Source organism: Rhinoraja longicauda, chromosome 6 (genome assembly GCF_053455715.1).
Source record: "Rhinoraja longicauda isolate Sanriku21f chromosome 6, sRhiLon1.1, whole genome shotgun sequence".
In the NCBI taxonomy this organism is placed as follows: Eukaryota; Metazoa; Chordata; class Chondrichthyes; order Rajiformes; family Arhynchobatidae; genus Rhinoraja; species Rhinoraja longicauda.
In genome coordinates this window covers 71,332,749-71,360,263 of record NC_135958.1, presented here as the reverse complement: position 1 = coordinate 71,360,263, position 27,515 = coordinate 71,332,749, and the positions used below count along the sequence as shown (strand labels likewise).

Below are 27,515 nucleotides of genomic sequence, written 5' to 3'. Positions count from 1 at the left end.
GTTTTCATGTTCTCCCTGTGACCAGGTGGGTTTCCTCTGGGTGGTTTCATACATAGACAATAGGTGCAGGAGTAGGCCATTCGTCCCTTCTAGCCAGCACCACCATTCAATGTGACCATGGCTGATCATCCACAATCAGTACCCCATTCTTGCCTTCTCCCCACACCCCTTGAATCTGCTAGCCGTAAGAGCTATCTATCTTTTCAATGCATCCAGTGAATCAGCCTCCACTGCCTTATGAGGCAGATAATTCCACAAATTCACAACTCTGTGTGAAAGAGTTTTTCCTCATCTCAGTTCTAAATGGCCTACTCCTTATTCTTAAACTGTGGCCCCTGGTTCTGGACTCCCCCAACATCGGGAACATGGTTCCTGCATCTAGCGTGTCCAATCCATTAATAATTTTATATGTTCCTATAAGATCCCCTCTCATCCTTCTAAATTCCAGTGAATACAAGCCCAGTCGCTCCTTTCTTTTATCATATGACAGTCCCGCCATCCCGGGAATTAACCTCGTGAACCTACGCTGCATTCCCTCAATGGCAAGAATGTCCTTCCTCAAATTCCTTTCACATTCCAAAGACTTGTGGGTTTGTAGGTTAATGGGCCTCTTTAAATTGCCCCTGGTGTGTAGGGAGCGGACGAGAAAGTGGGAATAACGTGGAACTAGTGTGGACGGGTGATCGACAGAAGACTTCAATATTTTACAATCCCCTTCCTGTGACTCACCATTTCGTTAGGGTTAGAACCCAATGCTCCTGGTCTATAATGCTGAAAACATTCCAGGACTTTTGGGCAGAGCACAAAAGTTTGGGACAAATTTTGCAGTCGTTTTTTGAAAACATTGTATGCAATATGTATCCAGGTAGGTGAATGTTCTAGAAGGGTCTGTTCAGAGTCACTGTGAAGCTCATTCAGGCAGGATATAAATGCCATCTTGAATATCTTTAAATTAAAAACAAAGGAATCAATATGCAGAGCAAGTTGGAAAACCTTCAAACAAAATAATTCACAAGAGTTAGCCTCTGAATTTCCTTATTCTTTTGAGTGGTCAAAACTGGCAGGAGAGAGGTGGCATTATGTCGTTGCCAGGGTGAGAGAGATTTACAGTTCAGTTTATTGTCTTAAACAGCAGGATGCAATGATATTCCTTGTTCACATCATGATCACCTGGAAAATAGTATACAGAATGATAAATAACCATTGAAGTCAGGAAATGGGGCAGCACGATAGCACAGCCGGTAGAGGTGCCGTGGTAAGGTCCTAAGATCATAAGAGAAACGAGTAGAATTAGGCCGTTCGGCCCATTAAGTCTACTCCGCCATGCAATCATGGCTGATCTATCTCTCTCTCCCAGCCCCATTCTCCTGCCTTCTCCCCATAACACCTGACAACTGAACTAATCAAGAATCTATCAATCTCTGCCTTAAAAATATCCACTGACTTGGCCTCCTCAGCCTTCTGTGGCAGAGAATTCCACAGATTCTCCACCATCCGACAAACGAAATTCCTCCTCATCTCCTTCCTAAAGGAATGTTCTTTAATTCTGAGGCTACAACCTCTCTAGTCCTGGACTCTCCCACTAGTGGAAACATCACTATTCTCACAGCGCCAGAGACCCAGGTGCGATCCTGACCTCGGCTGCTGTCCGTGTGGTGTTTGCACATTCTCCCTGTGATTGCGTAGGTTTCCTCCCACATCCTAAAGATATGCTGGTTTGTAGGTAAATTGCCCCTCGTGGTAAGGGAGTAGATGAGAAAGTGGGATAATATAGAACTAGTGTGGACGGGTGATCAATGGTCGGCATGGGCATGGTGGGCCCAAGGACCTGTTTCTATGCTGTATCTCCGAGCTAAAACTAAATTTAAACTTTCTGAAGAACAATATTTGGAATTTCCTTTGCACAAAGCTCACAAGAGATCCGGCTATTTTAAATGATGTGCATGTTTATTCTTGCTTTGGATTTCACCAAATTACATTGAGAAGGGGATGTCAGCACACCAACACCTCTACTTCCTTCCAAGGCTTAGGAAGTTTGGCATGTCCGCAACAACTCTCACCCAGACTCTGTAGATGTGCTGTTGAAGGTAATTTATTGGGGTGCATCACAGCTTGGTTTGGTAACAGCTCCATCCAAGACCACAAGAAACTGCAGTGAATTGTGGACGCAGCCCAGACCATCACACAAAACAACCGCCCTTATATTGACTCCATTTATACTTCACGCTGCCTAGGCATGGACGAGTCGCACCTTGGCCACTCCCTCTACCCCCCTCTCCCATCAGGCAATAGGTATAGAAGTGTGAATACGCACACCTCCAGATTCACAGACTGTTTCTTCCCAGCTGTTTATCAGGCAACCGAATCATCCGACCACAACCAGGGAGCAGTGCTGAACTACTATCTACCTCATTGGTGACCCTCGGACTATCCTGGATCAGACTTTGCCTCGCACTAAACATCATTCCCTTTTCATGTAACTATACACTGTAAATGGCTCGACTGTAATCCTGTATTGTCTTTCTGCTGACTGGATAGCACGCAACAAAGGCTTTTCACTGTACCTCTGTACACGCGGCAAAAAACTAAACTCAACTGAACCAGCAATCATGTAACTACTGATCGTTTTAAAAAAAAATCAAAGTTAATTTGTCCTGAACCAAACACATAATAACTGTTGGTAAACTGGCCAGTTCTAATGTAAACATAAGGAACTGCAGATGCTGGTTTACAACAAAAACACCAAGTGCTGGAGTAACTCAGCGGGTCAGGCAGCATCATCATACAAGAAAAATCTCAGTTAACGTCATAGGTCAATGACCTTATATCACAACTGGCGAAAAGATAACACAAAGGGCTGGAATAACTCGGCTGCCTGACCCTCAGGGGCTCACTAAAATTCTCATTTATATAAGATTTTTATCCCACATTTCTAACTAAGTATGTTCTCTCTCCTCATTTATCTCTCTGTGTTTGCATCTGCTTTGGACAAACTAGCCACCATTGCTGAATCTTCACCATCTTCCCTCAATAAACATAGTCGGCATTCTCTTTGTCTCCACCTCATTGCAGGTACTCCCTTTGTTCTCTCCACCTCCTCCCTCTCTGTAATTTTCAACCTTTCCCAGTTCTGCTGATGTTATTGTTTACTCTGTTTCTCTCTCCACAGATGCTGCCTGATCCTCCAAGTAATGTAGAAGCGTCTTAAGCATTGAACAGTACAACAGGGGAACAGGCGTGTTGGCCCATGATTTCTCTATGCGGAACATGATTCCAAATTAAACTGATCCTTTCTGCCCGCACATGGTCCTTGTCCCTCCATTCCCCACATATTCATGTGCCTATTCAAAAGCCTCTTAACCATCACAATCATACCTGCTTTCACCACCACCCTTGGCAGCACATTCCAGGCACCAGCCAACCTCTGTATAAAAAACTTGCCCTGCACATCTCCTTCAAGTTTCCCCCTTTTATCTTGACGTTTTTCCCTCTTGTATTTGACATTTCCACTCCCCAACTATGCTTCCTATAATTTTATAAATGTCTACCAAGTCTCCAATCAGCCTCTGGCAAAGCTCCAGAGAAAAAAATGCTACTTTGTCCAACCTCGACTTTGAGCTAAGATCCTCAAATTCAGGCAGCATCCAGTAAATCTCTTCTGCGCCCTCCCAAAGCCTTCATACCCTAGCTGTGATGGGGGTGACCAGAACTGCACACCGCACTCCAAATGTGGCCTGACAAGTAATTTTCATATTCTGCTGACATTTTGTAAAAACTTTCATCTTCTCCTTTCACGAGATTAGTGCACAGCTCATTCCTGACATTGCCTAAAACAAGTCTAGCAATCTTCATGTTTCTCACGTTTCATTTGTACCACTTTCACTGCCACTGGTTCCATCTGAAAGCACTCCAATGTCAGTGCAATTTATCAATGGAACATTTCCATTTCTTGGTTGCAGTCTGTATATTGACACTGAGAGTCCTCAGGCTCATTACCCTCAGAAATCAAATCATTTTGCAAATGACACGATCACCTCATTCCAACATCTGAAATAAATGGTATTGCAGTTGCACAAATTACCTCTTCACTGATTGCAAACGATCTATGGTTTAACTACTTCAGCCATTAACAGGTGATATTACTATTACCAAACTATCTGCAGAATAGAGAACAGTACAGCACAAGAACAGTACCTTCGGCCCACAATGTCAGTGCTGAACATGATGCCAAGACCATCACATATCTCTGCACATAACCCATAATTCCTTCATTTTCTGCCTCTCCAAAAGTCCTTTATATTCCACTAACGTATCTGCTTCAGTCACCACCCCAGGCAGTGCATTCCAGCCACTCACCACCCTGGGTAAAAAAACTTGCCTCACATATATCTCCTTTAGACGTTGTCCCTCTCACCTTAAAGCTGTGCCCTCTACATTTTTTTTGGAAAATTATTTTGGGGTTTAACTAGTTAAAAAAATGTAAGCACTTTTTATGTTTCAGTGGCATGGGATATTAAGGACATTATAAAGTGGACCCAATGAAAATATAATGTTCGAGTTACTTGCTCAGGTAAATGATTCATTCATAAAAGATTTTTAAAAAGAAATGAGGAAGGAATTATTTAAAAAATATATATCAGACTTACCTTAAGTTCATCATACGAGCACAGATCGATAGTCATCAGAATAAAATCAGTCAGATATCGCTGACCAAGGTTGATTTTTCCTTCTTCACTTAAATTTGCTATATACTCCCCGAGCTTACTATTGTTAAAACTCTTGACAAATTTCAGCATTTTAGCTTCGTTTCTGTCAGCGGCACCTGAATAAGATGAATATTTCACCATATTTTACTTTGATTATCAGGGAATTAGTCATGCCAAAACTTTATCTATGGATGCAGATTGATATGCAAACATTATAATAATAATAATAATATAATAATAATAAGCATTTAAATAGTGGTTTTGATATAGTCAAACAGCCCGTTTGAATAGGAACATCTTTGTATCAATTCTGACACCTCTGACACCGAGACATATAGGAGCTATTTGGAACGATGACTGACATCTTTGTCAAAGAGGAGCATTTTAAAAACACAACAGGAGGAAGAATGCTGTCGGATCTGAGGGAATCTAGATCCTGTATGGTTTAAGACACAACCACCAATACCGAGCATTTAAAAATTGAGGTAATGCAATAAAGAGTGCGAAAATGGCTCAAGAATTATAGGATTGCAGAGATGGAGATAATGAGATCAGAGATGCTTGAAGACATACTGGGCAGCACAGTGGAGCAGTGGTAGAGTTGCTGCCTTACAGCATCAGAGACCCAGGTTCGATCTGACTACTGGAGCTTATCTATACGGAGCTCGTACGTTCTCCCCATGACCTGCGTGGGATTTCTACGGGAGCTCCGGTTTACTTCCACACTTGTTAAACTTGTAAATTGTCCCCAGTATGTGTAAGATGGTGTAAGATGGTGTAAGATGGTGTTAGTGTGCAGGGATCGCTGGTCGGTGCAGACTCGGTGGGCTGAAGGGCCTGTTTCTGCGCTGTATCTCTAAACTTAACTAAAACTAAACGATAATCGAGAAAACAAAATGCAACAGACCTCTATGGACATAATTTTTACAAAAAGTTTAAAATGGCATGTAAAAGGATCTTCCTAGTAACACATAAAATCTCAGGAAGCAGCATTAACCAGAACTACATTCTCCCTTTCTCATTTCTCATCACATAGCCTTCCATCATTATATAGATGATTTCTCTCCTATCATTCAAGTATTCTACTTTTTGGTCAACAATCAAGTTTGATATGTTATCATTTCAAAAAGGCGCAATAGTTTAATACCAAATATAAGAAGTGGAAATTAATCTACCGAGTTCAAAATGCACAAACGTACCTTCCATAAAGTGAAATTCAGTCCAGAGCTGGTCGATGTATTCCTTGATCAGCCAGCTAAACGGGGCAGCACAAGGAATATTGAGACTTCCTTTACTCACTTTGTGTTCAACAGTTACCTCCCCTGCGTTTGGCCTGATGAAAATAAAAAAAGGTTTCAATATGTGTTAGTACTTTGTAATAATAGAATAAATAATGGAAAAAGGACATGGGAGGTATTTTCCTGGAGTTTTCCTATTATATCTTCGCGCTCTGTTCTTTTAAGTTCTCAAAGAACTGAGAGTGGTAATTTATTTTTATGTCCAATGTTAACTTTCATCTTAACTCTGCTCAACTATGAGTTTGCATTCAACCTGATGATAATGGTATGGTACTTTATTTGGTTTGGTACTTTATATATTTATTTTATATATCAAAACTCAAAACAACAGCACCCACAGTGTGAGGGGTAACTTTCTTTCTAATGTTCACTGTTGACTCTCATCTTAAGCATGCTCAGCAAACAGTTTGCATTCAACCTGAAGATGATAGTGCATGAAGTACCCAATTAAAAATTAAGCAATATATTGCGATCAGCAGAGAACAAATCTAGCTACGAGATTTAAAGCATTAAACTTGCTGAGTGTACAAATAGTGAGGATATTTATTTATAAGACATGTATTTTCAGATTATGCTTGCATCTGTTATACCTTAACTAGACCAAGTTGGGCCCAAACCTCTCCTCCATTGGTGCAGCACCCTCTCCTACCCCCCTCCCTCCCCTCCCCTCCCCCTCAACCCCCCTTATCCACCCTCCTTTCTTCCCCCCCACCCCCCTCCCTCCCTAGGAGACAGATTTAAACTTTAAAATGTGAATAACTTTAAAAATATCACACCGATTTCAATAAAACTACTTGCATTATCACTAAAGTGACAATGGTGAGTAAGGTGGGCTGAAAATTGCCATGCTATCGTGTACCGTTTTGGCTGAAGTTCAGTCACAAACAAGATAACAAACGAGAGTTTTAGTATATAGATAACACTTCATTTGCGGCTGTGAATTATGAACTGTACCTTTTCCGTAAGTTTCAAACATGTACAGTTTAAATTCATATAGGAAACTGAAAAAAAAATCTTATGGGACTATTTCACGGTTTCATGGCAAAATATCAATACGTTTTATGAATGGCATGATTTCAGTCACATTAGAAATATTCACTGTGATAGTAAAACGTGCTTATTGCCCAAGTAAGACAAACCTACCCTGAACTTCCCAACTGGTGAGAAATTTGTAGTATCTGTGTATCGCTGAAGATGTTCAGCCAGAGACGCTTGATGTCTTCATCCACGTTCGGTTCCACCAGAAGATTCAGATTACAGTCCCTGTCCAGGATGGAAATCATCCGCGCCAGATTTGGAGTAACGGAGTTCTGAATGCACTTCCATATTGTATGTCTACATCATCAGCATAAAGACAACAAATACACACACACATATATTAAGCATGAAAACAGTTGCATGGTTTTCTTTGAAATAAAAAGAAAGCACAGTGGCGGAGCTGGTGTCTTACAGTGCCGAAAGCTCGAGTTTGACCCTGACCTCTGTGTGCTGCCTGTGTGGAGTTTACATGTTCTCCCTGTGGCCATGTGGATTTCCTCCCACAACCCAAGGATGTGCAGGCTTGTAGGTTAATTGGCCTCTGATAAATGCCCCTAGTGTATGTAGGGAATGAATGAAAAAGTAGGATAACTTGGAACTAGTGTAAACGGGTGATCAATGGTCAACGAGGACTGGTGTGCCAAAGGGCCCATTTCCATGTTGTGCCTCTAAACTAAATTAAAACTAAACTACCACTGTATTTCAGAATGTGCTGCATGCAGATGGCTGGAGCCTACTTTGTGCAAGGCCTGGCCTTCTTTAGCCCAAACCCGAATTGACCAACTGGTAGGTTGCTCAGGAGAAGTCTGGGAGCTTCTCAGGTGGAGCCTGCACAGCCCCAGCCTTGGAGTGATCACTTGCAAACTGCTGCCCCAACCTCTTGTGTCTGGGAAAATCAAATATCTCCCCACCCCTCTCTTGCCTCAATCAAGATATCTGGTAGAAGCTGCCATAATGTTACTTTACCAATGAACCAACTCCAGAGACAAGATGTCTCACTTGTGGAATTTGTACACCATTGGTTACACAAATTCAATAATTCAAATACAATTTTTTTCTTTCAAATCATTCCAAAAAAATCACAAATTGGGAAACATTCAACATTTATCTGTTGAAAACCCATTATTGAGTTTCAAAAGGAACATTAGGAGCATCATTTGGGCGGCACAGTGGTAGAGTTGCTGCCTCACAGCACCAGAGACCCCAGTTCGATCGTGACTACCGATGCTGTCTGTATGGAGTTTGCATGTTCTCCCTGTGACTGCGTGGGTTTTTTCCGGGTGCTCTGGGATCCTCCCACACTCCATCGCACACAAAGACGTGCAGTTTTGAAGGTTAATTGTCCTTGATAAAAATTGTAAATTGTCCCTAGTGTGCAGGGCAGTGCAAGTGTAAAGGGGTCGCTGGTCAGCCTGGACGCGGTGGGCCGGTTTCCATGCTGTATCTCTAAACTCTAAACGTACAAGTCTGTAGGTTAATTGACATTGGTAAGTCGGCTGGGACTTGGTGGGCCGAAGGGCCTGTTTCTGCGCTGTATCTCTAACGTCGAACGGGACCGCATCCATGACACACCCAGCTGCTACATTATGAACTCTGAAGGTGAAGGATCCATTGCAATGACGCCAATCACCCCTTAGTTACACAGGTTTGCAGTGGCAAGATTCTCTTGCCCAGAGTAGGGGAATCGAGAACCAGCGGACAAAGGTTTAAAGTGGGGGGAAGGGAAGATTCAATATGAATCTGAGGGGTAACATTTTCACACAAAATGTGGTGGGTGTACAGAACGAGCTGCCAGAGGAAGTAGTTGAGGCAGAGACTTTTGCAACATTTAAGAAACAACTAGACCAAGTGGACCCGTTGGCCCCAAACCTCTTCTGCATTGGTGCAGCACCCTGCCCTCCCCCCCTCCCTTCTCCCCCACTCCCCCCTTCTTCCCTCCTCCTCTCCCCCTCCCCTCCTTTAAAATGTGAATAACTTAAAAAATATAACACCGATTTCAATAAAACTACTTGCATTATCACTAAAGTGACGATGGCGAGTAATGTGGGCCTAAAATTGTCGCGCTATCGTGTACCGTTTTGGCTGAAGTTCAGTCACAAACAAGATAACGAGAGTTTTAGTATATAGATTAGACAGGTACACGAATAGGACAGATTTAGAGGGATATGGGCCAAACACAGACAGGTGGGACTAGTGTAGATGGGACACGTTGGTCGATGTGGACAGGTTGGGCCGAAGGGCCTGTTTCCGCACTGTATCACTCTACGACACTCAGTTACCTGAAAGTACCACCTTCCTGTAAAGCTTTGATCTTCAGGGCCTCATTACACATCCAATTCTTTGGATTAAGTGACACCTCTTCCCGTTCCTGCAGCTGCACCATCAGTCTTTCTGTGGCTGTTCTTAAAAATCCCACTGCGAAAAAACATACCACAGTGCATTAATGTAAAGTGCTGCTGACGCCAATCAACAGAACAAGAGAATGTCAGAGTGAGGCCAAATGTAAATTGGAGGAACAGCACCTCATATTTTGCTTGGGCAGCTTGCAGCCCAGCAGTATGAATCTTGATTTGTTTAACTTCCAGAAACTCTTGCTTTCCCTCTCTCTCCGTCCCTCCCTCACCCTAGTTTTCCGACTAGTTTCATCCCCTCTCTTTCTGTCCCACCCCCACCTTAGTCATCGTACTAGTTTCACTGGCGTCCTGTTGAGTTCTACTGTCTGTATAACTCATTATCACCAATCCCATCATTGGACCATTGTGGGTTCCACCTTTCCTTAATTATCGTTGCTTTTCGCATTTCTTCCATCATTTGTCCTAAGTATCGTCTATACCTCTCGTTTCCCTTTCCCCGACTCTCAGTCTGAAGAAGGGTTTATTTTCTCTAGAGATGATGCCTGACCTGCTGAGTTACGCCAGCTTTTTGTGTCTGTCATCAATCAACAACCCTTCCGTTAAGCCATGCAGTGATGTTACAGTCTGATCAATCCCACTTTGTTTCACAGTAGAAAGAACAATTGAATAACCTTATCAATTAATCCAATGGGCAGAGAACAAGGTCGTGTTTGAAAATAATTCAGCTTGCTAACTTAGTGTAAGAAAATAACTGCAGATGCTGGTACAAATCGAAGGTATTTATTCACAAAATGCTGGAGTAACTCAGCAAGTCAGGCAGCATCTCGGGAGAGAAGGAATGGGTGACGTTTTGGCTCAAGACCCTTCTTCAGACTGAACTGTCCAGTCTGAAGAAGGGTCTCGACCCAAAACGTCACCCATTCCTTCTCTCCCGAGATGCTGCCTGATCTGCTGAGTTACTCCAGCATTTTGTGAATAAACAACTTGCTAACTTAAGTCAGAACTGTCTTTGGACTTTAAAGATACAACACAGAAACAGGCTGTTTGGCCCACCGAGTCCACGCCGACCAACGTAAACCCTGTATACTAGCACCATCTTACACACTGGGGAAGTATTTACAATTTTACAGAAAGCAATTAACCTACAAGCCTGTACATTTTTGGAATGTAGGAGGAGAAAACCCATACGGTCACAGAGAGAACGTGCAAACTCCGTACAGGCAGTCTCTGGCGCTCTAAGGCAACAGCTCTACCGCTGTGCCATTGTTCTGCCCTGTCAGGGCCCAGTACTAGTTTCACTGGCGTCCTGTTGAGTTCTACTGTCTGTATAACTCATTATCACCGATCCCATCATTGGACCATTGTGGGTTCCACCTTTCCTTAATTATCGTTGCTTTTCGCATTTCTTCCATCATTTGTCCTAAGTATCGTCTATACCTCTCGTTTCCCTTTCCCCGACTCTCAGTCTGAAGAAGGGTTTATTTTCTCTAGAGATGATGCCTGACCTGCTGAGTTACGCCAGCTTTTTGTGTCTGTCATCAATCAACAACCCTTCCGTTAAGCCATGCAGTGATGTTACAGTCTGATCAATCCCACTTTGTTTCACAGTAGAAAGAACAATTGAATAACCTTATCAATTAATCCAATGGGCAGAGAACAAGGTCGTGTTTGAAAATAATTCAGCTTGCGAACTTAGTGTAAGAAAATAACTGCAGATGCTGGTACAAATCGAAGGTATTTATTCACAAAATGCTGGAGTAACTCAGCAAGTCAGGCAGCATCTCGGGAGAGAAGGAATGGGTGACGTTTTGGCTCAAGACCCTTCTTCAGCCTGAACTGTCCAGTCTGAAGAAGGGTCTCGACCCGAAACGTCACCCATTCCTTCTCTCCCGAGATGCTGCCTGATCTGCTGAGTTACTCCAGCATTTTGTGAATAAACAACTTGCTAACTTAAGTCAGAACTGTCTTTGGACTTTAAAGATACAACACAGAAACAGGCTGTTTGGCCCACCGAGTCCACGCCGACCAGCGAAAACCCTGTATACTAGCACCATCTTACACACTGGGGAAGTATTTACAATTTTACAGAAAGCAATTAACCTACAAGCCTGTACATTTTTGGAATGTAGGAGGAGAAAACCCATACGGTCACAGAGAGAACGTGCAAACTCCGTACAGGCAGCACCTGAAGTCAGGATCAAACCCGGGTCTCTGGCGCTCTAAGGCAACAGCTGTACCGCTGTGCCATTGTTCTGCCCTGTCAGGGCCCAGCATTGTGTTACAATTGCTTTCCATCTTTATTCAACTTCCAAATAGGCAATGCAACATAAAATTTTCCTTTACACATGCTTTGTTAAAAAGAGCTTCCAGATTTCAAGAGATTCTCGTTTGAATAGAGGCTAATTTAGTATAATCACCAACTTTCTAATTTATGGATAAAAGAAAGTCTTTCATCACTCTATGATCTCCAGACATGGTCACAGCCTTAAGCACTGAAGAATGCCACTTACAATTGTCTCCTTGAAAGATACTCCTCAACAAATGGGAGACATGGTGGCGCAGCAGTAGAGTTGCTGCCTTGCCGCGCTAGAGACCCCGGTTTGATCCTAACTACGGGTGCTGTCTTACGTCCATATGGAGTCGGTATGTTCTCCCCGTGACTTGCGTGGGTTTTCTCCAGGATCTCCGATTTCCTCCCACACTCCGAAGACGTACAGGTTTGTAGGTTAATTGGCTTTGGTAAAATTGTAAATTGTCCCTAGTGCGAGTAGGATGGTGTTAGTGTATGGGGATCATTGGCCGGCGCGGACTCGGTGGGCCGAAGGGCCTGTTTCTACACTAACTCTAAAAACTAAAAAAACATTGTTCACAACCTTAAGTAACAAAGAATGTCACTTGATCAGCCATGATCACATTGAATGGTGGTGCTGGCGTGAAGGGCCGAATGGCCTACTCCTGCACCTTTTGTTTATTACAATGCTTGCCTTGAAAAGATGTTGCACAGCATTAATTAAGGAGAGCTTCAAACTAAAGCTGTGAGGTTATTACAATAGGATGTTACCAGAGAAACTTAGGTATCAAGTGGTCTCTACATTTCATTTACACAGTGGAAGACAGAACCCAATCATTCAAGTATTTATTCATAGTTTCCAAGGGAGTAATGCTTACCCTCGCCTTCACTCTCTTCTCTCAGAAGATCCAGGAGTATCTGAACACGCTCTGTGTTTCGACTGCATTCCTTTTTCCCATCACGTAATGTGCTCACTGCACTCTGAATGCAGCTTTGCAACAGGAACGTTGTGTTGAGAATCTTTGACCTTCCCTGTTTAAAAGCAATTACAAAATTACATCTCAAAAAAAAGTCCTTGTTTCTGCAGTTCCTTCCTACACACGTGTTCTCCAGAGATGCTGCCTGACCTGCTGAGATTCTCCAACACTTTGTGTCCTTTTGTATATTAACCAGCATCTGCAATTCCTTGCTTCTAGATTTTTACTTCCTTATTTTCAGGGCGGCACAGTGGTGCAGCAGTATAGTTGCTGCCTTACAGTGCTGGAGACCTGGGTTCAATCCAGACTATGGGTGATGTTTTGTGTGGAGTTTGCACGTTCTCCCTGTGACCTTGTGGGTTTTCTCCGGATGCACCGGTTTCGTCCCACAACTCAAAGACGTTCAGGTTTGTAGGTTAATTGGCTCTAGTAACATTGCAAATTCTCCCTAGTGTATAGGATAGTGCTAGAGTACGGGGTGATCACTGGTCGGTGTGCCGAAGGATATAAAGTATGTGTTGATTAGTATTTTTGGGAAGTACAGAGGAGCTTTCTCTTTTGAAGAGTGGTCATATTTGCCCTAATGGGAAACACAGCTGTCAATTTGAACAATGGAAAATCTCACAAACTGCACCATCGTGACCATTAGGTGATCCGATACACTGTTCTTTGGAAGATGAATATTGTCTACGAGGGAACTTCATTATGCTCTTCTTTGAAAAGACTCAATTAACTTTTTGAATCTCCAGAAATTGAGTGTTTTCATAAAATACTCCAGTTGCTTATGGTATCATTTTCGCTCATGTCGTCTAGTTGTGAACATGTGTCATACGCAATGATTACAAATACTTCCTTCAAATAAACTGCTTAGTTTCACTGGTTGTGCCCACTCGTTATCACCTTCTCCACAGCCAACAGCCAACAATGGACCATTGTGGGCTCCACCTTTCCTTGATCATCTTGTCTAGCTTTGCTTTGTTCTTTCATTCATTTGTTCTTTTTACATTTTCACACTACTAGTTACCGTCTCCCTTGACTCTCAGTCAGAGGAAGGATCCCAACCCGAAACATCACCTATTCCTTTTTATCAGGGATATTAGTAGTACAAACATAAAAAGGTTTAAGAAAGTCATTTATACCGTATGTATTTTCACTTGCTGCTCATCTTCTGTATCTTCTGGAAAAGTGTTCTGATTGCCACTTTCTAAAATTAAAAGGGTTTACATTACCACGTGTTGCTTGTTATTTGTGGAAGCACAGTAGGGTATAAATGCTGAACCTGGAGTTATCATCTCAGATTGATACATTGCATTTTTGAACATTTAATTGTTATTGGCAGGACGCGGGGGGATTGATGCCTGTAACGATTTTGCCTGAACTATCTGAAAATGAACAACAGCAAGCTAATGGATTCATCTGAAAATTTTAATTCTGGTTCTTGCCACCAGAGGTCACTTTTACACTTCCATCCATTCTGCCAGCACATGTTAAGTGTCACAAGTCAAGAGTGTTTAATTGTCATATGTGCTGACAATGGAACAATTAGATTCTTACTTGTAGCAGCATGACTGGCCTGCAAGCACATTATTCATAGATAACACAATAAACAAAAAAAATAAATCAATAAATTAAAAACTCCAACATTCAAAGTCCCCAGTGCAACCAATGCAGTTCAAAGTTTACTTTGTGTTTTGTCGTGTTCAAGAACCTGATGGTTCATAAGTTCATAAATTCTAGGAGCAGAATTAGGTCATTCGGCCCATCAAGACTGCTCCGCCATTCCATCATGGCTGATCTATCTTTCCTTCTCAACCCCATTCTCCTGCCTTCTCCCCATAACCCCCTACACCCTTACTAAACAAGTATCTATTAATCTCCACCTTAGAAATGCCATTACTAATCAAGATGGTTGTTGGGAACAACCCGTTCTTGAACACGGAGATGATGGTTTTCAGGTACCTTCTTTCCGACTGCAGGGGGTGGTGAGATTGTGGCCGGGTTGGTGTGGGTCCCAGATGGTGCTGGCTGCCATTTTGAGGCAGCACCCCCTGTAGATTCCTTTGATGGTGGGGAGGTCAGTACCCATGATGGGCTGGGCAGTGTCCACCATGTTCGTGTTAGAGTGAACCTTAACACTGCAGCACTCAATTACAGTATATAGCAAGCTCACAAAGTGCCATGTTTTAAGCAGATGGGTTAATTTCTCTCAAGGCAATAAGAACGTTTTCAAGTTTATTTGCAGAAATTAGCTTCATCCTTCGCCTCAGCTCCCTTTACAAACAAGAAGGGTCCCGACCCAAAACGTCACCTATCCATGTTCTCCAGGGATGCTGCATGACCCGCTGAGGTACTCCAGCACATTGTGTGTTTTCTTGGAAAACCAGCTTCAGCAGTTCCTTGCTTTTACAATCTGATGGGAAACTAGCCCACCCCCTCCCCAGGTACCATCCCCAGCAACCGCAGAAGATGCAACACCTGTCCCTATACCTCCTCCCTCGACTCTGTCCAGGGACCCCAACAGTCCTTTCAGGTTAGGCAGAGGTTACTTACACCTCCTCCAACCTCATCTACTGTATCCGTTGTTCAAGATGTGGACACTTATACATCGGCGAGACCAAACGCAGACTGGGCGATTGTTTCGCGGAACACCTTCGCTCAGCCCGCCTGAACCAACCTGATCTCCTGGTTGTTGGACACTTTAATTCTCCTTCCAATTCCTACACAGACCTTTCTGTCCTTGGTCTCCTCCATTGTCAGAGTGAGGCTAAACGCAAATTGGAGGAACAGCCAATTTCACTCAGGCAGCTTACAGTCCAGTGGTATGAATATTGATTTCTCTCACTTCAGGTAGCCCCGGTATTCCCTCTCTCTCTGTCCCTCCCCCACCCAAGTCGCACTAGCTTCTCATTTTCACCCTACAAACAGCTTACAATGGCCTGTTTCCTTTATCATCGTTACTTTTTTGCATACCTTTCATTCATTGTTCTTTATCGCTCCACATCACCATCATTTTCTCTTGTTTCCCTTATCCCTAACCAGTCTGAAGAAGGGTCTCGACCCGAAATGTCACCCTTTCCTTCTCTCCAGAGATGCTGCCTGTCCCGCTGAGTTACTTCAGCATTTTGGGTATATCTCCCCTTCCTTTACATTTGTTTGACATGGTAGCATGCACTGGAGAGTGAGTGGAAGTGCAGGTAGATGTCCGGTCCTCTCTATCTAAATTAATTCTCATACACGAATATATCTTATAAATCTATTTAGCACTGAATGCATTACAGAATATAGGAACACTTACTATTGTGTTTTAAGTTGCCAGCTCTTTGCCTCACACTCCTTAGTAGGTTTTCAATGCCGTAAAGAGTGGTGTGGTATTTTATTCACAGCAATATAACAAGTGATGGAAAGATAAATTACCTTGTATACCCAAAGAATTGGCAAACAATTCACTGATAGTAACATCGTAGAATGCAGATATATCCGAGCCCATCTCTTCCGATTCAGTCACGTCATCAATGTGGACAGACAACCACTGACCTGCACGGCAATCAGGACGGAGTCTTTAGTAAGTTTCCATAACAGTTAATGTCTGCCCGCTGCCCTGGTGTGTGTTTCCCGCTGATTTGGACGAGGGAATTGAATGCAACATCTCTAAGTTTGCGGATGACAGTGTTAGCTGCGAGGAGGATGCTAGGAGGCTGCTAGGAGGCTGCAGAGTGACTTGGATAGATTAGGAGAGTGGGCAAATGCATGGCAGATGCAATATAATGTGAATAAATGTGAGGTTATCCTCTTTGGCGGCAAGAACAGGAAAGCAGAGTATTACCTGAATGGTGGCCAATTAGGAAAAGGGGAGATGCAACGTGACCTGGGTGTCATGGTGCACCAGTCATTGAAAGCAAGCGTGCAGGTGCAGCAGGCAGTGAAGAAAGCGAATGGTATGTTAGCATTCATAGCAAGAGGATTTCAGTATAGGAGCAGGGAGGTTCTGCTGCAGTTGTACAGGGCCTTGGTGAGACCGCATCTGGAGTATTGTGTACAGTTTTGGTCTCCTAATCTGAGGAAAGACATTCTAGCCTTAGAGGGAGTACAGAGAAGGTTCACCAGATTGATCCCTGGGATGGCAGGACTTTCATATGAAGAAAGACTGGATAGACTAGGCTTATACTCGCTGGAATTTAGAAGACTGAGGGGGGGATATTATTGAAACATATAAAATTCTTAAGGGGTTGGAGAGGCTAGATGCGGGAAGATTGTTCCCGATGTTGGGGAAGTCCAGAACCAGGGGTCACAGCTTAAGGATAAGGGGGAAGTCTTTTAGGACCGAGATGAGAAAACATTTCTTCACACAGAGAGTGGTGAGTCTGTGGAATTCTCTGCCACAGAAGGTAGTTGAGGCCAGTTCATTGGCTATATTTAAGAGGGAGTTAGATGTGGCCCTTATGGCTAAAGGGATCAGGGGGTATGGAGAGAAGGCAGGTACAGGTTACTGAGCTGGATGATCAGCCATGATCATATTGAATAGCGGTGCAGGCTCGAAGGGCCGAATGGCCTACTCCTGCACCCATTTTCTATGTTTCTATGTTTCTGGTTTTGTCAAAGAGCAGGGGTTTGCTTCAAAGTCACCCAGGCAAGGCTGCTTTCCATGTGTTTCTCTACACAACTGGATAGGATAGCGTTGGAGGGAAATGGGCCAGGTGGGACTAGTGCAGATGGAGCATGTAGGTTGGCGTGAGCAACTTGGGCCGAAGGGCCTGTTTCCACACTGTATTACTCTCTGACTCTAACTTGCCATTATTCTTGTTCGTTCCTGCACTCATGCGGCATTGACACAACTACTCTTGTGTGTTTTGGCTACTGTGCAAAGATTCAGTGCCATTCTTACCATTAAAAGATTGCAAGAGCCAATATTTATGACGCAGGTCATTAGATTTGAATGTCTGGAAGAAGATTCAATAATAGATTTTAAAAGTAACCTTTAGAGATACTGCAAGGAAATAGGGCCTTTAGCTCACCGAGTCCGTGCCGACCATTGGTCACACCATACACTAGCACTATTTGACACACTAGGGACAATTTACCGAAGCCAATTAACCTACAAACTTGTATGTCTTTGGAGTGTGGGAGGAAACCGGAGCACCTGGAGAATACCCACGCAGTCACAGGGAGAACGTACAAACTCTGTACAGACAGCACCTGAGATCAGGATTGAACTGGGGTCTCTGGCGCTGTAAAGCAGTAATTCAACCACTGTGCCACTGAATGTAAATTGGTTAAATACTAAAAGTACTAGAAAAAGGCAAAATACTTGTAAGAAGTTGAAGATGCATATTTTTGCCCTCTCCAAGAGTTGACACACACACACACACACACACACACAAACACACACACAGATATGCACACAAGCTGAGCTGAGTGGCATCATTCTGAGTTGTTTGATTTTAGGTTCTATGCAGAAAATACAACATAAGAGCTCTTCCAGTTCACACCACACATCAGTAAATAAAATGTTAAAAAAACTTAAGATGCGGGAAATCTAAAATAAAATACTTGAATCATTATCATCTCTGTTTCTGTCATAAGTTCTAGGAGCAGTATTAGGCCATTCGGTCCATCAAGTCTACTCCACCATTCAATCATGGATGAGCTATCTTTGTCTGAACCCCATTCTCCTACCTTGTCCCCATAACCCCTGACACCCGTACAAATCAAGAAAAGGATCTCAACCCGAAACATCACCCATTCCTTCTATCTAGAGCTGCTGCCTTTCATGCTGAGTTAATCCAGCATTTTGTGCCTATCTTCATCAAAAATCTATCAATCTTTCCGCAGCTGCTGTCTGACCTTCTGAGTGTTTCCAGCCATTTTTGGCTTTTATTACATCATGCATCAGTTTGGGTCACGGGCAAACCGAGTGCAACATACCTCCTTGAAATCCAATGTAACTTGAACCACCAGCAAGTCTGGAGAGCTTTGTGATAAAATATACGTAGCAATTGGAAATGGTGGAGTTCATCAGATTCATTTCATTCATGGTGCAGTATCTGTAAAGAAGAATACAGATTTAAACTCCAAAATTCAGAAACAAAATCAACTCCAAATCATTCCAGATGTGAAGTTCAAGGTTGCACTTCTCATGCTCAGTGTTTTCTTCACATGACCTGCCCATTGACGTTTTGGTTGCTATTTCTCATCCCATGTACACTGGGAGAGCAGATGTCATGAGCCAGTGATTTTCTATTGATTAAACAGCATTGTTTGGAGAGAAAAAAGTTATCAGGATTATAAGTTCCAGGAGCAGAATTAAGCCATTAGCCAATCAAGTCTACCATTCAATCATGGCTGATCTCTATCTTGCCCTCTCAAACCCATTCTCCTGCCTTCTCTCCATAACCCGACATCCGCACTAATCAAGAATCTGTCAATCCCCGCCTTAAAAATATCCACTGACTTGGCAAAGATTCATCATGGGGAAAACCAACATGGTCACAGGTAGAACGTACATACTCCGTACAGACAGCACCCATAGTCGGGATCCAACCCGGGTATCTGGCACTGTAAGGCTGCAACTCTACCGCTGTGCCACCGTGCAGCCAGTATACGGGGATCGTTGGTCAGCGCAAACTCGGTGGGGGTGAAGAGCCTGTTTCCGTGCTGTATCTCGAAACTAAAGTTCACATTCCAACCACTGCCTTAGAATTCTCGAATTCCTGACCAGATTTACTTACAACTGGCTCACATTGAATGCTCCTGATTCTGGTGTTGATCATAGAGAAAGCCTTCTGCTCCACATTTACCTTCTCAAGACCTCTGGAAACTTGAGGTGCTCCGTTAGGTCACCCCTCAGTCTCCTCTCAAGAGAGGAGGCCAGCCTGTTCAATCAGTCCTGACAGATGCCAGCTCTTTGCTAGCAGCTTTCCCTGGATTCATTTGAACCGGGTGTCCTGGTGCTCACCGTGAACAGCTTGGTAAACCTGCTTGATGGCACAGTGGTAGATTTGCTGCCTTACAGCGCCTGAGACCCTGGTTTGATCCTGACTACGGGTGCTGTCTGTACAGAGTTTGTACATTTATACATTCTCCCCGTGACCTGCGTGGGTTTTCCCCGAGTGCTCTGGTTTCCTCCCACACTCCAAAGACGTGCAGGTTAATTGGCTTGGTGCAATTGTAAGTTGTCCCTAGTGCGCGTAGGATAGTGTAAGTGTGCGGGGCTCGCTGGCCGGCGTGGGCTCGGTGGGCCGACGGGCTTGTTTCCGCGCACTGTGTCTCCGAACTAAACTTTTTTTTAAAAGAAACTACTGCACTTACTTGGCAGATGCAATCAGCTCAGAGCTCTGAGAGGACTCCTCAGTATCCATCTGTATCAGCAGCACACGAGCTTGTGTGTTCAAGCTTTGGAATGCCTCTCTGTGAATGTTAAGAAACACACTGTTTTAAAAACATAAATGAAAACATTGCTTCTGCTTTGATGCTGAATAAACTGATGTAGATATGGAAAAAATATATATTCTTCATATGCTGAAATAAACAGAAGGTCAATTTCTATCCCTCTCTTGCTGAGTACACAGGCCTACTGATTTGACTGTATCTTTACTGCCATTATGATCAATGATTTGCAACAACACAGGAACAGGCCCTTCAGCTGGGTGTCTGTGCTGAACATGATACCCAAATTAATCTCCTCTTCCCGCGCGTGATCTATATCCCTCCATCGTCCCTATGCAAACAATAGACAATAGGTGCAGGAGGAGGCCATTCGGCCCTTCGAGCCAGCACCGCCATTCAATGTGACCATGGCTGATCATTCTCAATCAGTACCCCGTTCCTGCCTTCTCCCCATACCCCCTGACTCCGCTATCCTTAAGAGCTCTATCTAGCTCTCTCTTGAATGCATTCAGAGAATTGACCTCCACTGCCTTCTGAGGCAGAGAATTCCAAACGTCTCTTCAATGCCACTATTGTATCTGCCTCCATCACCACTGCATTCTAGCCACCCACCACTCATGTGTGCAACAAACCTACCCCGCAGATCTCCTTTGAACTTTGTCTCTTCTCACCTTAAAGCTATGCCCTCTCATCATTGCCACTGCCACCCTAGGAGAAAGGTGCGATCATCTAACATGTCCAGGCCTCTCATAATTTTATATGCTTCGATCAGGTCTCCCCTCAGCCTCCAAAGCTCCAGAGAAACCAATCCAAGTTTGATCAGCCTCTGCTTATAGCTGAAACCCTTTAATGCAGAAGTACAGACCTTATTTTTTTGCAGAAGGAATATTCGGTGTCGAACTGGTGGAGGAACAGAAGGACAAATTCTGCCACGTCATTGCCAAGCTCTTTGTCCAGTAGGTCGAGGTCTGATTTGGTCAGCAGCCTTGAAAACGTTGTCACCTGAAACATCAGTGAACACGCTGGTTGAGAAACAAGCAGCAAAATCTCACCCTGATAAATTACCAGGCTCAATCTTAGACCGAGTTTCAGTGCAATCGGTTCAATGATTCAATGTGGCCGATTCTTTTCTGAGAAGAGAATTGGATCAAACTAGGAAAGATGCGAGAATGGTGTCAGGAAATGAACTGATAAACAGAGATGTGTTCATAGTGGCCGAACTCAAGCAAAGTATAAAATCATTAGAGGAGTAGATCGGGTAGACGCACAGAGTCTCCTGCCCAGAGTAGGTGAATCGAGGACCAGAGGGCATAGTTTTAAGGTGAAGGGGAAAAGGTTTAATCAGAATCTGAGGGGTAACCTTTTCACACAAAGGGTGGTGGGTGTATGAACCAAACTGCCAGAGGAGCTAGTTGAGGCAGGGACTATCCCAACATTTGAGAAACAAACAGGTGCATGGATAGGACAGGTTTGGAGGGATATGGACCAAATGCAGGCAGGTGGGACTAGTGTAGCTAGGACTTGTTGGCCGGCGTGGGCAAGTTAGGCCGAAGGGCCTGTTTCCACATTCTATTACTCTGTGACTATGACAAATGAACAGGACATCAGGCTGAAACAGGAAACCTGCCCTGACTGACGCAAGGATATGTTGTACAGAGTTGGGGTCCTTCACACACATTTCTATTAGGTCTCCCCCCCGCAACCTCTGGCATTCCAGAGAAAACATTCCAAGTCTGTCCAACCGCTCCCTGTAACTACTGCTCCCTAAACAAAGGTTTCATCCCAGTAAACCCTCGCTCTCCATCCCGCCCCCACCCTAATTTTCTGACTAGTTTAACTGTTCTCCTGATTAATTTTACTGGTTGTATGCCTCGTTGTCAGCTTCCCCGCAGCCAACAATTAACATTTCCTTGATCAGCGTCTGCTTTGATCTGTCCTTTTCACACCTTCCATGCTCTTTGTACCCTTCCATACCACTCTAGTGTCCCTCTCCTTTGACTCTCAGTCTGAAGAAGGGTCTTGTCCCGAAACGTCACCCAGTCCTTCTCTCCAGCGATGCTGCCTGTCCCGCGGAGTTACTCAGGCATTTTGTGTCTATCCTGGTAAACCCCCTCTGCATCCTTTGCGAAGCCTCCGCGTCCTTCCAGTAATGGGGCGACCTGAACTACGCGCAATTTAGAGTTGAAAATAAGACCAGAAAAATAGAGTTGCCTAGTTCAATGTAAAGTAACAGAGTACAGTATTGTATAAAATCAGGTTTCCTTTCCTTTTTGCACAGTTTTCAGTGAAAGCATTAGCAGCTTCGTGTAAATGATTTATTATTTTAAAGCACATTAAACCTATTTAAAACTGATAGAAATGTGTTGCCAATTGACTGGAAACCAAACCCATGTAGCTTTAGTTTTCCCTGCACACACATCTTACGTTTTCTGCTGAAAATTTTATTCAGATTATCAACTCGATAAAAGTACAATCTGCACGAAGATATAAATCTGATCCAAAGGCTGGTTTATTGTGGGTATTTAACGTGGCAGCAGATCCATTTTTGAATGATCCGGGTGGTGAGGTCCATTGACCAGCAGAGGAGATGAGATCTGGGGTAGTTAAGCCTTGATCATATTGAGAGGTGGAATAGGCTCAAGGGGCCGAGTGGCCTACTACTGCTCCGACTAACTTATGTACCTAATATTCTTATTTGGAAGCGTTCCGTCCACCCTTTAGGCAGAATCATATTTCTACTTGAAAACATAACCAAAATCTAAAATTTACAAAATCACCAGAAATTAGCTAAGATTCCAGAATTTGAAGATAGACACAAAATGCCGGAGTAACTCAGCCGGGACTGGCAGCATCTGTGGGGAGAAAGGATGGGTGACGCTTCGGGTCGAGACTCATCTTTAGACTGATCATCAGGGGAGAATGAGACACAGAGACATGGAAGGGTAAGGTGTGAAAACACAGATCAAAGGGGACGTTGATCAAGGAAATGTAGAATGGTACATTGTTAGCGGAGGGGAAGGTGACAACAAGACATACAATCAGTAATATTAAATCAGGAGGACAGTGGAACTAGTCGAAGAATTAGGATGGGGGAGGGAGGGAGAGAGAGGGAAAGTACTTGAAGTTAGAGAAATCAATATTAATCTGATTTCAATTTGTCATAGCCAGTAAGCAAGTAAACTCAAATCCACTCTGAACGACGTAAAATATGTCTCGACATTACTACCTCAACAAAACTGTGCTTTGGTGCCTCGGCGTCACTCAGATGCTGGTGGATGTAATCGCTCAGTGATCTGTGGTGTTGCTGAACGAAATATTCCTTCCACTGCTCCTTGATTTCATGGTCGCCGAGCGTTGAACGCTTTAAGCGAACGATGGCGTCTGGGGTCGCACAGTTGAGGAGAAGGCATTTTGCCGATTTCAGAATGCCCCGCGGATCCTCGAAGGTGCTGTCGTTTGACAGGTGCGCAGTGTCGAGAACTTGCAGGAGGACACTCGCGCATGCGTCGGCGTGGAACCCGATGACCACCTCCGAAGGGCTTAGCGTGAAGTTCTCACTCGTTCCGTCCCGATCCGGGTTCATTGACACAAACTTCTCGACCCACACATCCAACTGCTGGGCAATGCCCCTCTGTTGAAGGGTAAGTACAGTGCTCATGTCTAAACTGTGCTTTTCAAGTCTGTTGATCAAAGGAATGGGGAACTGCTTGTAGACGACATCTTTATCTTCAATAACGATCAGTCGGAACTTTTTATCCACCCTGCACTTGACACGGTGTGTTCCTAAACCCAGGTCAACGTATTGGTATTCTCCGAGGTTCACATAGTACTGGTTTAAAGCATCATATAAACTTTCATACAAGTTCTTCAAATTCAGAAGTATGATAGTTTTTCCAATCTCCATGCAGATCTTCACACGGTTTACATTTCGACAAACCTGGGTGTATTCTTGATCTTTTGGGAAGCTGGACCCAAATATAATCTCGGGCTTGTCCTCCATGTCTTGAAAGACATGTTGCAGTACAATCTGAAGGGCAATGTAATTCTTGGTGAGGAGCAGTAGGTAACGACATTCTCCATCAGTGGAATCCACTGTGATGTTCTTCTTCACCATCTCCAGCGTGCTTGTCTGAGGGACAGACTCTAAACCAGGGAGAAAGTACCCAAGTGGATTGAACCCATCTTTGCCACTGAAATTTCGTAAGATCGCGTCCGCCAGTTGTGTCTCCGTTGGTTCACACTTTGTTTCCTTAGCTGTGAGGTACACCATCTTTATGAGGCTGTAGTAGTCACGAAGTCCAAAAAACTGCCCACCTTGAGCTTTGCATATCGCTAAATAGGCTTTGGCAAAGCCAGGGAAGAGTTGTTGCACCCGACGCAGCAAGACAATGTCAGATGAACATATTCCCTTGGCCGTCTCAATGAGCTCGTCCTGACACGGATCCAATCGGGACACAAAAATCCCGCGGTTCATCTTGGCAGGATCCAAAGCCCAGTTTGAGATTCCGATGAAGCCGACTTTTTTGTGAGGGAGCGGATCCTCGTCATCGACGCAACCATCTTCCAACAGTGGGTGAAGAGTCTTCAGTGGCATCTGTGGAGAGTCTTCGGCCAGGCCAATTTCATCCAGGACCACGACGGAGGCATATTCATTCAGATTTCGGCCCTGTTGGAAGCGTGCGCACTGCTTGAAAGTGTTGATGATCCCCTCTGGTGTAGAGTGAGGGCTGCATTGAAATGACACCATGTGGACTTGTTTCAGCTGTTTGAACAGTGGACAGTGAGCAGACTGTCCCTGCATCGCGTCCAACACCACGGTCTTTGCCAGGGACTTTGAACTTCCCGGCTTCCCAACAAGAAAGAGTGGAATCCTCAGCTCAATGCAAACGACCATTAAGAAAACGTTCTCCTTTAAGGCCTCATTTTTCGCAATTCTCTCTCTTGTTTTTATACTTTCCATGAACTGGTCTTGACAACGGACAATTTCGCTCTGAATGGCACTGGAAGTGTTGTAAGGTTCTGGTAAATATTCTGCGATGCGTTTTAAATATGTTTCCTTGTCAACTAAAGTGGGATAGTAACAGACACTCACTGCCATTATCAGGGCCTGCAGGAGGTTGACTGTTGGATTTGGATAGGGAAACAGAAGCTCCCTGTGCTCATAAAACCACCCCAAGACCTTCATGCATCGCTCCACGTCTCGCAAACTGACAAAACTGCACTCGTCTTCCTTTTCCCGCATGTAACGTTGCGATATGGCAAGGACTCCTATTATCGCCTCCGTGTGGGGGAACGGAAGCTTGTGGATTTTAATATATCTTCTGACGATCTGAATAGTGTAAGCCAACTCCGCTTCGTTGCTCAGCTGCCCAAAGTCCCAAACCAATGGAATCATGCTTGGCGGAAGAGGCTGCACTCTGTACACCAACTGTCTCAAGGGCACTTTTCCCAGTCTGTCTTCGGTCTCCTCTGCTTTGACTCGATACCCCAGCCCAGCCTTTTCCAGGCGCTCGATCATGAGCGCAGAATGCTTTCTGTAAGGGTTGCAGGCCGCTATTATTTTTAAACCAGAATTGCGTTTCAGTGGTTTACCTCGAACGGTTTTATCACAGAGAACCTCTTTGATGGCGTGAATAGCTTCCGTGGTATTGGCTTCATCGAAGAATAACACCGTCTCCAATTTATATCTCTGCTTGTTCTCAATGGCAAGGTCCTCTGCTTCAGCAATTTTGACATAGATCGACTCTGCTGTTGTGCCCCCGTGCACCTTGACTAGCTTCATGTTTTCAGTTTCACGGTCGCCTTTCTGAAGGTCACAAAGAAATTTAACCAGTCTCGTTTTCCCACAGCCTGTCTCTCCCATGACAATGACAGGAATCTCACACCTAAAGCGCATGTGGATGGCAAGCATCTTCATCACATTGTCCGCGGTCAGTTCATAGGTTTTGTCTGGATCAACTGGGCTCGAATCGCCAAGCACCAGGCACAGTTTGCGAATTTTCTCTTCTCTGGTAAGTTCATCGAAATCCTCATTAAATCTTATTCTCTGCAAATTGAGCCCTCCTTCGAGCTCTGAAGACATGACATTTGTTCTCAGAATCTGGCCAGTACGATGATCCACAGCATCGTAACCATTTGTCCTTTTCTTCAGGTGAAAGCCGAGGAAAGTCATGGAGAAACCGTCTGCGTTGAAGAATATGTAGGGATGAGGGTGGCTTTCCCATCTTTTCCGCATTGTATACGGGAGCAGATCCTCATCTCGCTGAGATGGTGAAATCGCGATGCTTTCATCTGATATGTTCATCGAGGGGGTGGCAAAATCCCGTGCCATTAGAATCATGAACTCGACAATGAATTTCTTAAAACCCACCAGGGTGTCTCCAACGAAGTTGGGATTGCAAAACATAGAGGTCTCACAGTTTTTCAACTGAAGGTTGAGGAACCAAGAGAAGTTTCTCAGCTCTGCCCAGGAAGGATCTCGCAGTCCACAGTATTTGAGAAACAAGGTTAGACAATCAGCGGGATGCTCTTCAACACTATTCCTGGTGTAGGTGAAGTTATCAATGTTTCGATTCGCATTGAACCGCAGCAGATATTGAAAGGGTCTCTGGATGGCTTCACTGGCAAACTCCTGTTCATCCATTAAGGGGTCCAAAATATTAAGTAATTCCCTCCTGCACTTTTTCAGTTCGAGTTCACGGACTTCTTTCGGTGATCGGCAATGAATGGTTGGTAGAACGCTTAGGAGTCCCATGTTTACCTTCACGAAAACAACATGGGAAAAAAAAAAAAGTGAATAAAGTTTTTCCTCCTCAAGGTTGCTGATGTTATACATCATAAAAATAGAAGCATTAGCATTTATTTATGCAGCAAAATCAACAGAGCATAAGAATGGAGAAAAGGGTCATACTTCAATTTCATTTTATGGACAGGTACCTTCCTAGGAACTTCAGAAAGAGAATAAATGGCTCACTGGTAACGCTAACCTTGTATGGACCCCTGGGACAAATGCAAGCCGGTTTAGTTTAGTTTGGAGACACATCATGGAAACGAGCCCTTCGGTCCACTGAGTCCATGCCATTGATCACCTATTCACGCTAGTTCCTTCTTATCCCACTCCCGCATCCCTTCCCTCCACACTAGGGGGAATTTTACAGAGGCCAATTAACCTACAAACCTGTGCATCTTTGGGATGTGGAAGGAGACCGGAGCACCATTTCCCACATGGAGAAAATACAAACTCCACACAGATCGAAGGTATTTATTCATAAAATGCTGGAGTAACTCAGGTCAGGCAGCATCTTGGAGAGAAGGAATGGGCCTTACAACTCCACACAGATGTTACCCGAGATCAGGATCGAACCCGGTATCTGGCACTGTGAGGCATCGGGTCTACCAGCTGCAGCACTGTGCCACCTGCCAGCCTCTTGCGGATTAGCAAGTTAGATGAGTGCCGAATTTTTTATGTT

The 27,515-nt window shown here is 44.1% G+C and overlaps 1 protein-coding gene across 2 annotated transcripts in view; it reads right to left on the bottom strand.

Annotated features, from left to right (window-relative positions):
• LOC144594590 (E3 ubiquitin-protein ligase rnf213-alpha-like) overlaps positions 1–27,515 on the bottom strand; it is a 136,480-nt gene that overhangs the window by 40,117 nt on the left and 68,848 nt on the right. For both annotated transcript variants that reach the window (XM_078401324.1, XM_078401325.1), the window contains 12 exons: positions 23,273–26,806; positions 20,912–21,048; positions 19,969–20,067; positions 18,586–18,704; positions 16,078–16,197; positions 13,803–13,867; positions 12,565–12,718; positions 9,322–9,457; positions 7,148–7,339; positions 5,906–6,039; positions 4,647–4,822; positions 730–945 (listed from right to left, as the gene is read on the bottom strand). In XM_078401324.1, the coding sequence (XP_078257450.1) occupies positions 730–945; positions 4,647–4,822; positions 5,906–6,039; positions 7,148–7,339; positions 9,322–9,457; positions 12,565–12,718; positions 13,803–13,867; positions 16,078–16,197; positions 18,586–18,704; positions 19,969–20,067; positions 20,912–21,048; positions 23,273–26,806 (5,082 nt within the window). The remainder of the gene's footprint in view (positions 1–729; positions 946–4,646; positions 4,823–5,905; positions 6,040–7,147; positions 7,340–9,321; positions 9,458–12,564; positions 12,719–13,802; positions 13,868–16,077; positions 16,198–18,585; positions 18,705–19,968; positions 20,068–20,911; positions 21,049–23,272; positions 26,807–27,515) is intronic.